Source organism: Neoarius graeffei, chromosome 19 (assembly GCF_027579695.1).
Source record: "Neoarius graeffei isolate fNeoGra1 chromosome 19, fNeoGra1.pri, whole genome shotgun sequence".
Taxonomy (NCBI): domain Eukaryota; kingdom Metazoa; phylum Chordata; class Actinopteri; order Siluriformes; family Ariidae; genus Neoarius; species Neoarius graeffei.
Genome location: NC_083587.1, coordinates 33,579,969 through 33,596,754, shown reverse-complemented (window position 1 = coordinate 33,596,754; position 16,786 = coordinate 33,579,969). Strand labels below are relative to the sequence as shown.

General features: G+C 40.1%; 1 protein-coding gene across 7 annotated transcripts in view; it reads right to left on the bottom strand.

The window, feature by feature from the left end:
• mllt10 (MLLT10 histone lysine methyltransferase DOT1L cofactor) overlaps positions 1-16,786 on the bottom strand; it is a 172,497-nt gene that overhangs the window by 79,685 nt on the left and 76,026 nt on the right. For 6 of the 7 annotated variants that reach the window (XM_060900009.1, XM_060900010.1, XM_060900011.1 and 3 more), the window contains one exon: positions 7,207-7,302. The exons of the other annotated variant lie outside the window; for it this stretch is intronic. In XM_060900009.1, the coding sequence (XP_060755992.1) occupies positions 7,207-7,302 (96 nt within the window). The remainder of the gene's footprint in view (positions 1-7,206; positions 7,303-16,786) is intronic. 7 annotated transcript variants of the gene reach the window in all.

Sequence of the window (16,786 nt, the reverse complement as noted above, 5' to 3'; positions counted from 1 at the left end):
TCAGCCATAGCTGCTTGGATAATCCGGAAATCAACGGCGACCCCCGTAGTCTCTCGCAGGAAAGCCGTAGACAGTGTTCAGCATAAACTGCTTGGTGTAATTACTCATGTATCTATAAAGCTCTATAGTAAAAACTAATTAAAGGTGTACCATATGCACCTTCCCAGGTAATAAATACAGATTAAAGGTACAACAGATGTCCCCACCTCAGTGACGAGCAGAGTTCGGGAGCTTTATTTCAGAGAGCGTAGTTAGCTAAGCTCACCAGTGATGGCGATCCGACATTAAAAGCATATATGCAGAATCATGGCCTCACTTTCGTTTATAAATGCCTTGAGACCTCAAGAATGGCACAGGAATAGTTTGAAGTGTTAACAATAAATCTAATACAGTAATTTTTACAATTAAAGTGATTTATATTAGGTAGTGGTCCGAGTGAATGACCTTGACGTCCGTGACGTCAGAGCAGGAAGTCTATCGGTCTCATCGCCATTTCCGCTATACTAAGACACAGAGCTGACTGCAACTCCGATCCTCCATTTTGAGCTAATTTATCGCCATGCCATGTAGATGTGTTGCTGGCCGGTGCAGCAACACGACAGAAGGTGGATTTACGTTGCATTCATGGCCCAAGAATATTCAAACTGCAAAGATTTGGACACGTTTTGCGAGAAGTTCACAGGCACATTGGGCGCCTACGAAGTGGTCTCTCCTCTGATCTGGGCATTTTACTGAAGACTCGAACGAGACCTCTGATCTGTTGAGGAGCGTTGGCTATAAGCCCGTATTGAAAGAGGGTGCAGTACCAACAATTAAAGGAAACTATAAGAAAAGGAAAGTAAGTTCAGTTGCACCAGTTCTCCCGGAGTGTGAACCGAGGATTGTTGCTAAAACCCAGGACGGAACGGGATATTATCGCTCGGGCAGCGACCTCCCCGCGGTTGTTGCTAAAACCGGTGACGTCCCGTCCTGTCCCGGGTTTTAGTAATTGCCTGAGCTGAGCAGTAATGGCGGAGTACTCTGTATAGAGAAAATGGAGAACGAATGGCCCAGCCGTTTGATTTCTACGCTGGATATGCTCGCTTCAGCAGCAATATCTCACCCTTGCGTGGAAGAAGCGAATGAACGGAGAACTGAACGAACAACTGAAAGTCAGATTGTTTCAAAACAATCAGCCACAAGATCGGCCTTCAAGAAGCGAGAACACATAGGGGTAAGCTCCGACTCTCATTTGGATACAAAACAATACACGTTGTTTACCTGCATTTAGATTAATCCATGTAACTTGTATTGTGTGTTTAAGTTACCGGTATAAGATTATTTAATTTGCTTCAGAATGCGATTGTCTCAGTTCATCTGATTATTTAATTAGCCTTTTACGTTTTATCAGTGAAAATGCATGCATGTACACATATGCTGCATAAGTTAGAGCACCTATCCTGTTTTAATGAGAGTCAACCCACAATCAATGAGGTCAAATCAGTCTTAGTTGAGCAAGTCGGTAACGGTATTTCTTAAGCCACCCATTTTTTTTTATCTTTAGGTTCACAGATTTTTTCAGCATATTTTTGATGTCAGTCAAAATAAAAATAAAAGTGTCCTTGTCCAATTTTTTTTTTTGCGTGGCAAAATTTCAATGTCGGATTAAGATTTACATACACACACACACACACATACACATACACATATATATATATATATATATATATATATTAGTGCTGTCAAAAATGTCGCGTTATTAACGCGTTAACTTGACTCAATTTTAACAGCGATCATTTTTTTATCGCGAGATTAACGCTCTGTGACATGATGCCACGCCCCGCACAGCCACAGTCCTCTGCCCTCCCCCGAAGAGCCACGGTGCTCTGATCGTTTTCCCATCGGTGGCTCCAGCCCCACTTTGCAGTGGCTGTGACAAGACGTGTTATGCTCTGCAATAAAAAAAAAAAAATTGGTACAACCAGTGTTCGAACTATGCCGATATTTTCAGGGGGTCCCTTTTTTTTTCCCCTTGGGGGGGGGAGGGGGTGCTTGCGCTTGTCTCAGAGCGCGGATCTCCGATCTCGCGCTCACTTCGGATATGCAAATGCTTCCCGTTACACACGATTGCTATGTCAATAAACATCATTTTGCCAATATTTTAGAGACCCCCCAACATTTCCCAAATCATGTTTTCAAGGGATCTCAGGTCTGTTTCAGGGGATCTCGGATCCCCCGAGTACCCCCGTAGTTCGAACGGTGAGCAAGCCCATTCACATTTTTATGCTGATAAGAGAATTACATGGTTTTTCATGTGACAAAAATGTGCGATTAAATTGCGATTAATCGCGAGTTAACTATGACAGTCGCGACATTAATCGCGATTAAATATTTTAATCGCTTGACAGCACTAATATATATATATATATATATATATATATATATATATATATATATATGTATGTGTGTGTTCACGGACTAGCATTCCAGTACTTACTTCTCTGAAGGTATATGTGGTCATATGACCGTTGAGCTCTCATGAGCACATCGAAGGCTGATATGTTCGTGCTACTTGATTCGATAGGACTCTCTGCAGCACCATCCCTCTTCTAATTCCACAGTCAGATACTTGCAGCCAAAATCGCGAACTAACGTTATGGCAGGCGTATTTGGCATCGCGCTCGTTACATCACCACCTTCTTTCTGAGAACCAAAGATTGGTTTGATCTTTTCACTCTTTACTTTCAATGCTTGAGAGACGAAATCGCCCACGTTTTGGTTAGTGAGACAGTGAAAAGACTTTTCTTTACCACACTTTATGCTTATGTACAGTTGAGGCGATATTTCGGAATCCATGCTGTCAGCGTCAGCCATGGTTAGCACGAGGTTGACGCTGTCGTAAAGCGGTCGTAAATACCATAAAAACATTCAAGTGAATCCTCAATGTCGTAAATAGTTTCGTTTTCGGACTCAGCTGAAGTGGATATATACACACACATTGTCGTTTGTATTTGCAATTCTAATACTTTTTCCTTAAAGAAATATGACCTAGTACCAGGGATTAGGGATGGCGAAAACTAAAAAAAATCTTAACCGACCACCGAGCCTCATTAGCCGGTTAAAATCGGTTAACCTATGAGTTTATTACAGGGATGCAAACGGCGCGCCTTTTTCACGGCTCGTGCAGATTCGATTTTTTTTTTTGGGGGGGGGGGGGTTTGGAGTGTCTGAATAATTTCATCAGAGTAAATTCTGTATTAAAATTACTCCATAAGCAAATGCCGTTACAGTCCATGAAAAAGCCGTGAAAAAGTCGGCATCTGCGCCTTTAGTTTGTGTGGAGAGATCTGATCTGCAATAACATGCGTTGTTGGCTACAGACCGAAAACCTTTCAGAATGCACTGGCCAAGGCACGACTAAACTCCATGTGCCTTCTAATAATAATTAAAAAAAAAAAACAATAGTAATTTGTAAGCTAAAAAGCCTGTGTCTACACTTTTTTCTTTAGCCGAGTGGCAGCTGTGTTCAACTGGGGTGGGACATGACTGAATGGGTGTTTCTGATTTGTCAGCTGTCTTTAACTGGGGCGGGAGGGCGGGACATGACTGAATGGGTGTTTCTGATTTGTCAGCTGTCTTTAACTGGGGCGGGAGGGCGGGACATGACTGAATGGGTGTTTCTGATTTGTCAGCTGTCGTCCTTACACCACATGGCATGCCCCAAGCGTTTACAACACAGAATTGCAGGTTCTCCGCTCCAAAATCGGCAGCTTCAAAACGACTGATTTTTTTTTTTCACCGACAACCAAAAAAAATTTAACCGGTTGACGTTGATTCGGTCAACCACTGGTCAAACGGTCATCGGTTAACATCCCTACCAGGGATACAGTGCTGTTACAAGAAAAATGTGTGACTATTTTTTTTTTACATTTCTTTTTGTACGTTTCGGCGGTTAAAATAAAAATACGCACACACTTTATTTTTCTAGCGGTAGTATTTACCTGCCGTCGGCGGATCCATGATCCGAAAAATCTAAAACGAGTCGCCTTACTTTCACTATAAATTTTTATTGATATGACTTGGGTCTATAGCTGTAAAAGGCCTTGGCCTTAAAACCGATTCCCGCTGTGACGTCACGCACTCAGGGCTGGCTGGCTCAGCGGGGGCAGCTCCGATGCCAACTTTGCGGTCGATTTTAACACTCGAAAATACAGGGGGCTGCAAAAGTAGGTATACAGTAATGAAAAACAAAACATTCGCAAAAAGCGCTATTTTATTGATTCTACAAACATATCGATAATAAACATATTAATCCCTCAAATGCTCAAACTGTTTGCCCCCGGCATTCACGCGCTCCACTAGTCGAGTGTGGGCACCCATGCGCACTCTGGCACAAAAGGTCTTTATCAGCATCAATTTCCTGGCAAGCCTCCCGTACAGTATGATGGCTTGCGTGCGAAAACCCTATCTTTTAATGAATTCTAGTATGAAATGAAACCTAGCACCACTATTATAATACTGGTAATACTGGAATAATCCTTACTGTATACCTACTTTTGCAGCCCACTGTATATTTTTTTTTAAATTCCCATTTATGCAGCATACAGGAGTCAAGGATGGAGATAGTATCCACTCAGAAATTTATTTAAAAATAAAGATTCTGCATATTTCCTTTAAGCATCTAGCAAAGTTCAGGATTAAGCTAGCTTACTGTGTAATTACAACCAGTTTCCACATTCAGTAGCCAGCAGGTGTGAATGAAAACTCAACCTAAGCTCTATAACTGCATGATCCTGCAATACCGACCATCACGAGATAATTACATCTGGGTCCATCGTGCTTTTCTGAGAGTACTCTTGACACTATTGTGCCGAATAACAAAGAGCTGATTGGACGTCACAATTTTAGCGCCGACTTAAATTTTTCTGCAAATTAATTTCTCCAAATGTTATGCTTTTTTATTTGCTTAATGTCGCACTCTTGGTTTTGATACCAATTTGCCCACAAAAATGCATACTGTGATGCGTGACTGGTATGCTCCACCCTTTTTAATTCAGACGCACCTCAAAAGTTTTCTGTGGTTCAAGTTTCGATTTCAAATCCTAGGACTGCCAGAGAGTCAGAATCTCTGTCCCAAACCCTGTGTGCATGGAATCAGCTCAGCTCAAACTGGTTTGAGACTTTCTCCGACTCGGTATACTGTATAAGCTGAACCATGTAAAATCTTGGCTGTCTATAAAAGACTGTACAATAATGTGAAGATGCTCCACGATAAACAACAAACCTAAGATTCAACAAAATTAGTACGTTTTGCTAACATCAATCAGCGTAATCTGGGCGAGCACAGAAAACCGGGCGATAATGAGGCAATAATGAAATATTTTTAAAAGGAGCCACGACCAAAGAATTCTTTCCTGAGATGCGATTCTGGTTTGCGACGGCAACATCGGAAGGAAAATCAGAATGCAAAGACTGATCAAGTCGCTATGGATAAAAACCGCTGCCAAATGAGTATAAATTAAAATCAAGATTTGATCTTTGCGTAAAATTCCTTAATTAAGTTAATATTCTTATTATATACAGTACTGCGCAAAAGTCTTAGGTACATGGAAAGAAATGCTGTAGACCAAAAATGGTTTTATTTAAAAAAAAAAAAAAACTATAACCAGCAGTAAGCTGTAATCAATGAAACCAAGTTAATATCTGGTGTGAGACGACCCTTTCCTTTATTAATTAATTTTAAAAAATCAAATTAAATTAGTGGTCTCGGGTCCAATGAGTGCAGTTTGATAAGGAAATGAGCTGTAGGTTTTACTGAGCGTCTTACAGAACCAGCCACAGTTCTTCTGGACACTTTGACTGTCACACTCGCTTCTTCATTTTGCACCAAAACCCAGCAGCCTTCATTATGTTTTCTTTTTTAATCTAAAACGTGCTCTCTCATGTAATATGCTGCTCAGATACAATTTTTTTTTTCCAGTAACATTTAATTTTGTGCTGGAAAACAAACGTTTGGGACCCTGAAATGTTTTTGTACCGACTTGATAATGTAAAAGTCATAAAATAGAAAGTCTATGAAGTTTGTATGGGGGGGGGGGGGGGGGGGGAAATAGGGTGCTTAAGACTTCTGCACAGTACTGTATATATTCTATGGAATCAATTTTGTGCCAAAATGTTCATACAATACTTTTGAAATATCAAACAAAAATGACAAATCAAAATATAAAAAGTCAATTTTTTTAGACTGGCAAACAAATTATTGGTGTAATCGTGCAAAATATCAGTCTATTACTCTTCAGAACCCTTTTATTTTTGTTCCGTGTCTTTCTCAGTTTTGTTTGGCGTAATTTATTTTGGTTGCGATTCCAGCTTTCTCGTTTGCGCTCCCTGACTTTTTGCTTGCAGTTTTGGCACAAACTTGACGTGTGGGCGGGCTGTCCAGGAATGCATTCCCATTGGCTAACTTGTGTTTGACTGACAGCTACGCTCAGCCATTTCCTACTCGGATTCTGGCGGACTGTTTACCGAGTGACCGATCCATTGACGGTAAACAAGGATCGAGTGGACTTCAGTGGCGACTATGATATTTAATTTACACTTTGTTGAATTAATTCAATATCATAGTCGCCACTGAAGTCCACTCGATCCTTGTTTACCGTCAATGGATCGGTCACTCGTCAAACAGTCCGCCAGAATCCGAGTAGGGAATGGCTGAGCGTAGCTGTCAGTCAAACACAAGTTAGCCAATGGGAATGCATTCCTGGACAGCCCGCCCACACGTGAAGTTTGTGCCAAAACTGCAAGCAAAAAGTCAGGGAGCGCAAACGAGAAAGCTGGAATCGCAACCAAAATAAATTACGTCAAACAAAACTGAGAAAGACGCGGAACAAAAATAAAAGGGTTCTGAAGAGTAATAGACTGATATTTTGCATGATTACACGAATAATTTGTTTGCCAGTCTAAAAAAAATTGACTTTTTTTTGTTCTTTTGTATTTTGATTTATCGTTTTTGTTTGATATTTCAAAAGTATTGTATGAACATTTTGGCACAAAATTGATTCCATAATATTCTAGATATAAACTGAACTTTATTCAGCCGTCGCTTTAATCCAAGGACGTTGACAAGTGAGCCGAGCAGGTCCGTCTCTGAGGAGTCACGAAGACGCCTTCGCTCTTAAATACACCGCGAGAAAAAACAGGAAGGAAAAACTTGATGTGTTGTCTCACCTTCTCTGACGTAACCATCAAGGCTGGAACGAGGGAAGGCGAGAGCTCCAGAGACTTTTTGTGTTTGGGTTTGTGGCGGTCTCGCTCTTTATGTTTCTGCAGGAATGAAGGAAGAACACAAGGAACAAGGACCTTTAAATCAATTACAAATTCAAGGGTGGCTAGGAGAGTGCCAAGGAAAGAAAAAAAAAAAAGATTGAATGTGTAGAATCTTTAAAAGACACTTGAAAGAAGCATAAGGAAGTGAGAACGCTGAGACAGATGTGCTTTAGTCTGAGCGATTCAGTACTCTGCATGCACTTGGCCTGAAGACGAACCTGTTCCACAACAGCAGATGGAGAGATTTAATGATGAACAAGATAAATTATTTTATTCCTTCAGGATGTGCTAGGCTTCACCCTATCGCAGCCTAAACACTGACTGCGGCAGCTCAATTTACACCCCGGTTCGGTGGCGCGCGCAGTATACCTCCATTTTCGCCCTGGGAGGAGGAGCGAGAACAAATTTACACCTCCTGCTCCAAGCAAACACCTTCAACCTCCTCGCTTTCTGATCTTAAACCAAGAGCTGTGAAAATATGCAGTTATCCTGAAAGGCACTGAAACCATTATTTACACATTTCGCTGAATATCCCTGGCCATCCTTCCTTTCTTTTTTCCCCCCTCTTTTGTCCAACAGTTCTGTGAATTATTCACGAAGTGATAGCATGCTAACAGCTTATGCCGCTCTCCTGGATGGTAACGATTTGCTGTCATTATTAATTACAATTTCTGCGAGATGGAATTTCAAAATGTCATTTTATGCGCTTAAAAATTCATGTTTCAAATGCACCCTGGAATTTTTTTTAAATATAAAAAGAGTATGAAAACTGCATTAACTAGACTGCCTTCATATAAATATGAACCCTATAATTCTTGGCACAAAGAAAAAAATATTCTTCAAATCAACCTGGGACAAAACAATTTATGCTACATGTTCTAGCAAGTACTTAATTCTGGTTGGTCTAACATATATTTGATAGCATAGGAGTAGTATATTTACAAAAATCTCTCACTTTCGAGTATATTAGAATATTTCGAACATTACATTTATAAAGTTCACACAATTTAACTGATAAGCTTTTGATTCCCCCCCATTCAATGCAAGCTTATTTTATTTTGCATCATCTAATTTTCAGGTTTTAAAGTGCGCATCACGGGTAAATTCAGGAGCGAGATCAATGTAATTCTCCTATTTTATATTAAACTTTGGTCAAATATCTGTAACGTTCTGCATTCTCTGCAAATTTTTTTTACCTTGCGCAATACCAGAAAAATTCAGTTGAAATCAAGCCATTTGAGGCGAATTGGTCCGCCTCTGAAAAAACTCGGCATTTGGATTTCCCGGCAAACATTGATTTTCGTGACTTCGCGTGCGGGACGCCTCCCTCTGAATCCTACGTCAGCACTGGTTTATGAGAAAACGACCTGGTGGTTTTCTGCAAATTTCTTCAACGTTATCGCGTAATTATTAAAATGGTTAACAGATGTATCGTAGGAGGGTGTAGCAACACCAATCTTGATGGGATTAGTACTCATCGTTTCCCAAAAGACCGGACAATGAGGGAGAAATGGGAGCGCTTGGTCTACACAGGCTGTGCACTGAAACCGTGCAAAGCTCTCGCAGCCTGCTGGCGCTTCCGCAAGTGACGTCACGAATCTGGCTCCAGACTCCCTTGGGATTTTTCCAGACGCGTTTTGTTATTTTATTTTTTTCTGCTGTAGACAGATGGCCTTGTGCAAAATTACCCTTCTGGATGAGTGTGTAAAGGGACATACTTTCATAAAAAAAAAAAAAAAAAAGCACGAAATTGGTCCAGAATATGCACTTTAAGGCCTTTCAGTTATCTACAAAGTTTGGTCTGAATGTGTCACACCGTTGTTTCACTTCCTGGTTGGTGGAGCCATCCTACAGATCAAAAATCAAAGGAACAATGTTTTTCCGGGATAGTCTTACAATGCTCCGAATCCAATTTGGTGATGACTGAACAAAGGGCATAAAATCCAATAAGGTGAAAATGAATCAAATATAGTGTTAACAATAAACATCATCGCAAAGCAGCTTTACAGAAATACAACCCCAATTCCAAAAAAGTTGGGACACGATATAAAACAAATAGACAAAATCTTTTTCAGGGAAGGTCTCGTTTCTTTCAGCAAGACAATGCCAAATTGCTTTCTGCACATATTACACCTGCATGGCACCATAGCACGAGAGTCTAGATGCTAAACTGGCCTGCCTGCAGTCCAATCCTGTCTCCCTTTTAAAACATTTGGCGCATTATGAAGCGAGAAACATGATAAAGGAGACCCTGAACTGTTGAGCAACTGAAATTATCTATCAGGCAAGAATGGGACAACATTTCTCTTTCAAAACTACAGCAACTGGTCTCCTCAGTTCCCAGACATTTACAGTGTGTTGTTAAAAGTAGAGGTGATGCAACACAGTGGTAAACATGCCTCTGTCCCAACATTTTTTAAACATGTTGGCGACATCAAATTCAAAATGAGCATATATTTTTCCAAAAATAAAAAATAAAAATCTCAGTTTCAACATTTAACATGTTGTCTTTGTACTATTTTCAGTGAAATACAGGGTTTCCATTATTTGCAAATTATCACATTGTTCTTATTTACAGTTTACACAGCGTCCCAACGTTTTTAAAACTGGGGTTGTATATAAATCCTGGATATACATTTTAAATGTACTGTATCAATTTATCCCTAACGAGCAAAACAGAGGCAACAGTGGCAAAGACAACTCCCTGAGATGATATGAGGGACAAACCTTGAGAGGAACCAGACTCAAAAGGGATTTCATCTGGAGAACACTGGATTGTCTGATTATAAATAATTTCCCTTCTATAACTGCACACTATATAGTCAAAACATACAAATCGTATAACCAGTGGCCTTATGAACATGAGCATTAGAGTTATTTCTGAATTCACTGTTCACGTTATGTACAAATTAACAGCATGGAACACAGCTCGACCCAAGCAATCAGAGGAATCGTGTTCCCAAGACATTCTTTGAGGAGTTATGTAAACGTACGTCCAAATTTGCCCAATTGGTGGGACTAGATGGCTTGAGTGGCAGACAAAAACTGCTGTTAAGGTAGCTGAGACTGTCCTCTTTGGCTGTGCCAAATTTCATAAAAAGTTGATGAAGCATTCTACAGGCTGCCATAGACTCCCATGAAGAACAACAAGATGATCCCATCACTAAAAGATGGCGATTAAAGGGGAACTGAAGGCAAATTTATCAAAATTCTAGTTCTCATTTTATAAAATATAGGAATGCATTTCTGACAGCTATAGCAAGTTATGAGTGTTTGAAACATGCTATGTAATATATCAGTCCATATGTCAAAGCAGTGGCCGTAAACGGGATTCTCTGAGACCTGTGCGAGACATCGTAGGACGGAAGTAAAACGTACAGCGGAAATCCAAGTGACCGACATCTGCCAACGCTGTCAAAAGACGCACGCACCCTCCTTCGAACGCTGACGTAATCAAGACGGAAATTTCCCGTGTCCGAAATCGCTCCCTACTCACTATATAGGGCACTATATAGTGTGGACGCCATTTTGTAGCACTGTCCGAAACCTTAGTGAGGATTGTGTGAGAAATGCGCTCAGTAGAATATGTATTTACCACAAAACTACATGCGTGTATTTATTATTTTGAAAACCCACCAGCCGACTGATCCGACACGTTTTGTGCGACAGTAATGGCGTAAATACCAGCGCGACGGACTCGTCCTTATCCTGTCGTCTTTCCAACTCTTCTCTACTCCACGTTGGTTCGAAGTCGTATGGAATAATAAAAGTATTGTACTTCTTCCCACTCCTTTTTCGAACAATGTGCGGTGTTTTGTAATGTCTTAGCTCTTTATGTTATTTTATTTATTTATTTTTTAATTTCTTGTTTTCTTTCTTTTGTATGTACAAATAGTTACATACATTTTTTAGACATGTTCGAAATAAAATAAATAAATCTCATCTCATCTCATTATCTGTAGCCGCTTTATCCTGTTCTACAGGGTCGCAGGCAAGCTGGAGCCTATCCCAGCTGACTACGGGCGAAAGGCGGGGTACACCCTGGACAAGTCGCCAGGTCATCACAGGGCTGCACATAGACACAGACAACCATTCACACTCACATTCACACCTACGGTCAATTTAGAGTCACCAGTTAACCTAACCTGCATGTCTTTGGACTGTGGGGGAAACCGGAGCACCCGGAGGAAACCCACGCGGACACGGGGAGAACATGCAAACTCCACACAGAAAGGCCCTCGCCGGCCACGGGGCTCGAACCCGGACCTTCTTGCTGTGAGGCGACAGCGCTAACCACTACACCACCGTGCCGCCCAAAATAAATAAATAAATAAATAATCCCCCTCACTGATGAAGCTGGCAAATCTCAAAATTAATCTAAATTGGAATGATACGGTGATCTGGCCGCTGTGTAAACAGTTTTCAAAATGGCAGCGCCGTCACTTCACGTTTGAAGTCTTGCACAAGTCTCGTGAAGATCGCGCGGATCAGTGCCGCCTGCCATGGACCATACAAACTACATTCAACATGGCTAAAAACCAAAAAGGCCGATAAGTGTAATATAGCATAACATAATATAAGCCAATACGAGTCACGATATAAGGTTAATAAAACTGAAAATGTAATTGAATAACATGTTAACTAAGAAATAAAGCAAGTTTAAAAATGACTTCAGTTCCCCTTTAAGGGGCATAATTAGGGGTAAAGGTGCCTTATAACCCCCAGTAACCCCCCCCTCCCTCCCCAAAACCTTCTGAAACAGCAAAGAAACATTTAGTCAAACTCTAGTACTGAAATTACAAGCCTTATGTAGCTAATGGAAATCTTTCGACATTCATAACTGCGTGATTCACTACTGGAAGCCATTTCCATTTGTGGAAGTGTCTTCTGGTAGATTTTACTAATGAAGCAGACAAAAAGCACAGGGATTAATGAACATGTAATCCTGAGCAAACAAAGAACACTTGAAGCAGAAAGAGAACAAACAATCCTGTGCAAAATCCTAAACACACTACATTTTTTAAACAAATTTTTCCATCAGCCGTCTTCTTAACTTGTGCATCAGAGGAGGAAAAAAAAGCAGCATATTTTAGACTTCCAAAAATGCAAGAAAAAAAAAAAATGCTGTACAATGGAAACAAAACATTACATAAATAGCAGGCAGCTAGCAAGCAGCTAAAATGTTTGCTCGATATTTAGACGGTTCTCACTCAAGCGACTTTCCTCCCAAATAAACGTTGGGCGCAAATGGCTCGACTCGAATAACTTCCAGTTATATCCTCAAGGGAGAAGGAAAAAAATAAAAAAAAAAAGGCGTGTCTGTAGTGGAAAGTCTTTGAACTTTTTTTTTAACTTGGGTACATACATGTCAACCTTTGGTCAATCAAACCTGTATAACCAACCTCCAAAATCCATATTTCCCTTATAAAATCCGTATAAGATGCAAATTAAAATAAATTTACCTAAAATTTGAATGATAATTAACAATGATATATCGAAGTTACTTTTTATTCAATATTAATAACAATAAACCTTCAGAATGAATACAAAGCTCCAATGTTCGACAAAAACACAAAGTGTCACTCTAATGTAATTGTACTCCATGACAGCTTTTTTAGCACGCTGCACCAATACTTCACTAGGCTGCAAGTCACAGCAAGTGTCTGTGTTGATCTTGCCGGAGTGCCCATTCAGAATCTTTTCAGTCGCTAGTGAAAGTCGCTCAGGTGGAAATACGCGTTTCAAACAAAATGTTACTTCCCGGTTGGCGGGATTCTCGCAATGCAGTGTGCGCATGATCAAAGGTGGAATGAAGTCTCGCTACCACAAGATAACGCGCGATTTCATAAGACTCTTTACTGGCTGTCTGTGGTGTACAGTACGTTTGTAAACGTTATGCGCTCTTATCGTGGGAATTGATTATAGCTCTAAATAAATATTGAAGTTTTTTTTAAGGAATCCGTACAACTTTATTTGTACGCCCGTATACTACGTTTATTGAATCAAATCCGTGTAAAATACGGACATTCCGTATAGGTTGACATGCATGTGGGTAGCTATTTACAAAAAACGCACTTGTTCCCATGATTGTTAGTAAAAGTCTGAAAAGCTCGCTCAACAGCCTGGCTTGCTGTTTACAGAGCGGAAAGACCGGGTTGGAGGTTGCGTCGTTACACGAGATATGACGGCCGTTTCTTTCTAACTCACTAAATCAAATCAACTTAATTCCTGTTGAAGTAGGCTACTGATTCAAACTGAAACAGCTTAATATAGCATTACTGGCTAATACTGTAAACACAATTTTTGGCGATATAACCTACGCATGGCCTACGATTTTTTTCCAGATGAATATCAAATGATTGATATATATTATGATAAGGAAATGCTTAGTACATGCCAATATATTTAAAATCAACACCTGTAGCAGTAGAAACTCAAAAAAAAAAAAAAAAAACCTTTAGATCTCAACACACACACACACACACACACACACACCACTCTCTCTCTCTCTCTCTCTCTCTCTCTCTATCCAGCCGCAAGGAACAGATTTAAGGGCTCCTCAAATTATCCAGAAAACGACACCAAAACTAAACAGGCTAGAATGATCAGAATTGTAAATACGTATTTTGGAGCGTGCGAGTGCCCGTTGGGGGGGTGGATGGGGATGCGGGGGTTTATTCCCAGACGCCACTCTCCTAGCACATCTGAACTGCCTGCAAATTGAGAAGCTTTTAGCTGCTATTGTTGTTTTGCCCTGGGGTTTGGAATTAGCTAGGTATACATCTGAGCCCCGTGACCTTTGACCTTCCAGAAGGAGGGTGGGGGGTGGAGGGTCCCCTTTACTAATGCAAATCAGGCACGGCAACAATAGCAGGGGCAGAGACCAGAACTCTCCATGAAGAGGAAGTTGAAAAAAATGCTGCTCCCGCAAGCCTCCGTGAAGAAAAAGGGTCAAACGAGAATAAACGCGGTCAAAAATGAATAAATAAAATAAAATACAATAAAATAAAATGAGACCAAAAGAGATCAACAAGCTCCGCCATACTGGAAAGAACACGAAATGTCCAGCATCCACTGAATAGGACTCGATTTCAACTCCATTTAAACTGACTGTTCTCTAAAATGTACGGTCTTGGTGTTCGGCGTAAACGGATGACATAATGACACTTCAGTCACAATTTGATGTTTGCAAGGAAACAACAAACATTCCAAATGTTAAAATCATGACATATTTGTTTCTTTGATGAGCCAAATCATCAAAAAGACCAATACATAAAAAAAAAAAAAAATCCACAAGGGTTGGAACATGGATCATCTTCTGTTGAGGCGGGAATCAAGGCCACAATCTATAAATATTCAAAATAAAGGAAAAGTAAAAATAAATGAATGTATAAATGGGATGATCGAATAAAAGCGGAATGAAAGTGTACAGGTTGGTATTGACTACACTACCTCAGGCAATGGAGCGAAGGAAATGGAGTCGAGAACCAAAAAATGGAGTCAAAATGGTTCAGAGGATGTGCATGTGAAGGACCTGAGTGACGTTTGGATAAACATGATATGCTCTTCCACACATTTCATACTATGAGTATAAGAGACAGATGTGTTAGTTTCCTAAAACTGTTTGGAACACATTTAAATCTAAATCAAACCTGTTTACTGCGGTGTGTGTGAATGGGTTCATCTGTCTATAGGCATGTGCTGATTGAAATTTCATACTTTCAACATTACATTTTTAATAAATCGCTGCGAGCTTGCCGTTCACGGTTCAGTGAAGGGAATTACGGGATTGCTTTCTCAGAGGACGACACTCTTCGATGATTTGTCCAAAATAAAAAGTACTTTCGAACCCTGCTCTTAAAATGGGGTTTGGGGAAAACCGAGAGGAAATGAAGCCCAGCCAGGGCTCCGAGAGTCTGTCTGGTGGCTCTTGCAGTTATTAGACTCCTTGACTGACCACTTGAAACATCAGTGATTGGGGGGGAAAGAAAAGAAAACAGCAGCAAGTAGTTTTGTAATGGACATTAACGTGAACCTCATCACAAATCATACTTTTAATGGAAATGTGTTCTGTGAGTGGAAAGTTCAGGAATAAAAAGATTTATGACTCAAATGCAAACCAAAATATTATTATGAACTTTACTGAATAACTGGATTTTGTTCATAAAATAATTTTTTTTTTCGCGGTCCAAATCCTGCGCTCTGATTGGCTGGCGAGCGGGTCCGTATCCTACAGTACAGACCTCAGTTACGGACCTCTGGCGACTCGCTCGTTCACAACAACAAACAAACGTAGCATTTTTTGTCAACATCTTTTTTTTTAATAAGATTTATTTATAAGTATCAAAAATCTTATAAATTTTTGCCAGCATTTCTCAGGAGAATAGCATTAACTTTACATCATAGATAGCGATAACGACAGTGTTCACAACGAAAGCGAGTTTTACTACCCTGAGGAAGAAGAAATAAAAGAAAACATTTCAGGAGAAAGATAAAAACCTCTAACTGTTGCTAACGTCGAGCAAAAACACAGCTGAATCCTGAATGACTCAATTTTGTATAAATAGGGGACTACATAGGCGGCAAAATGTAGTTGGTTTTTTTTTCCTGCCATGGAAGTGCGCTTGTATACCGAGGAGGAAGCAATTTGCATTACAGCCGTGAATGAGGATTCAAAATGGCGGCTCGGCTCGGTTTTCCCTTTCGAGCGCTCTCGTTTTCTGTTAGAATTTGGTAAAGAAAAAAATATATATTATTTACCAGCTTAAGCTCAGGCCGTATGGTGAAATACCTTGGCCTAGAGGGCCTCGGTCAGTACTTTCACGATACGGACCTCCCAGCTGGTAAATAACACACACATATACATATATATATATATATATTCATATATATATATATATATATATATATATATATATATATATATATATATATATATATGAATGAGAGAGAGGGGATTGGTGATTCTTTTTTTTTTTTTTAAACAGTTAAAGGAATGCCAGTCCGGGGGGGGGGGGGAGTTATCTCGGGAGCACATGCAACTTAAGCAATCTGAATAAAGTTCAGGAGGATTGATGATATTTTGACGTTAATAATCATCATAAAAAAGTCTGAACGTGCTGAATAAACATCAGGCGATATCGCCAGCACATGCCTACACAGAAAACAGTGTTAGTACATGATAAAATGTTACATAAAACATTTAATTTCATCACATGGCAATAAATTGGAGGGTGTGCTTTCTACATTGTACGGTTGTTTTCGCCGATTTCTGCTGGAACTAATAAATAATTACCTGTAAACACTGATGACACGAATTCCCCAGAACTAACAGGCATGACTGATTCTTTTCTGTGAACACACAATTCCCCGTAATGACCATCGCTCGCACTGCCAAATTGCTAATCACTCGAATTGTGTTCTTTAAACGTGGAGCCAGATGAAAACCCAAGGGCAACATTCTCGGCACAAAGTGACTGAA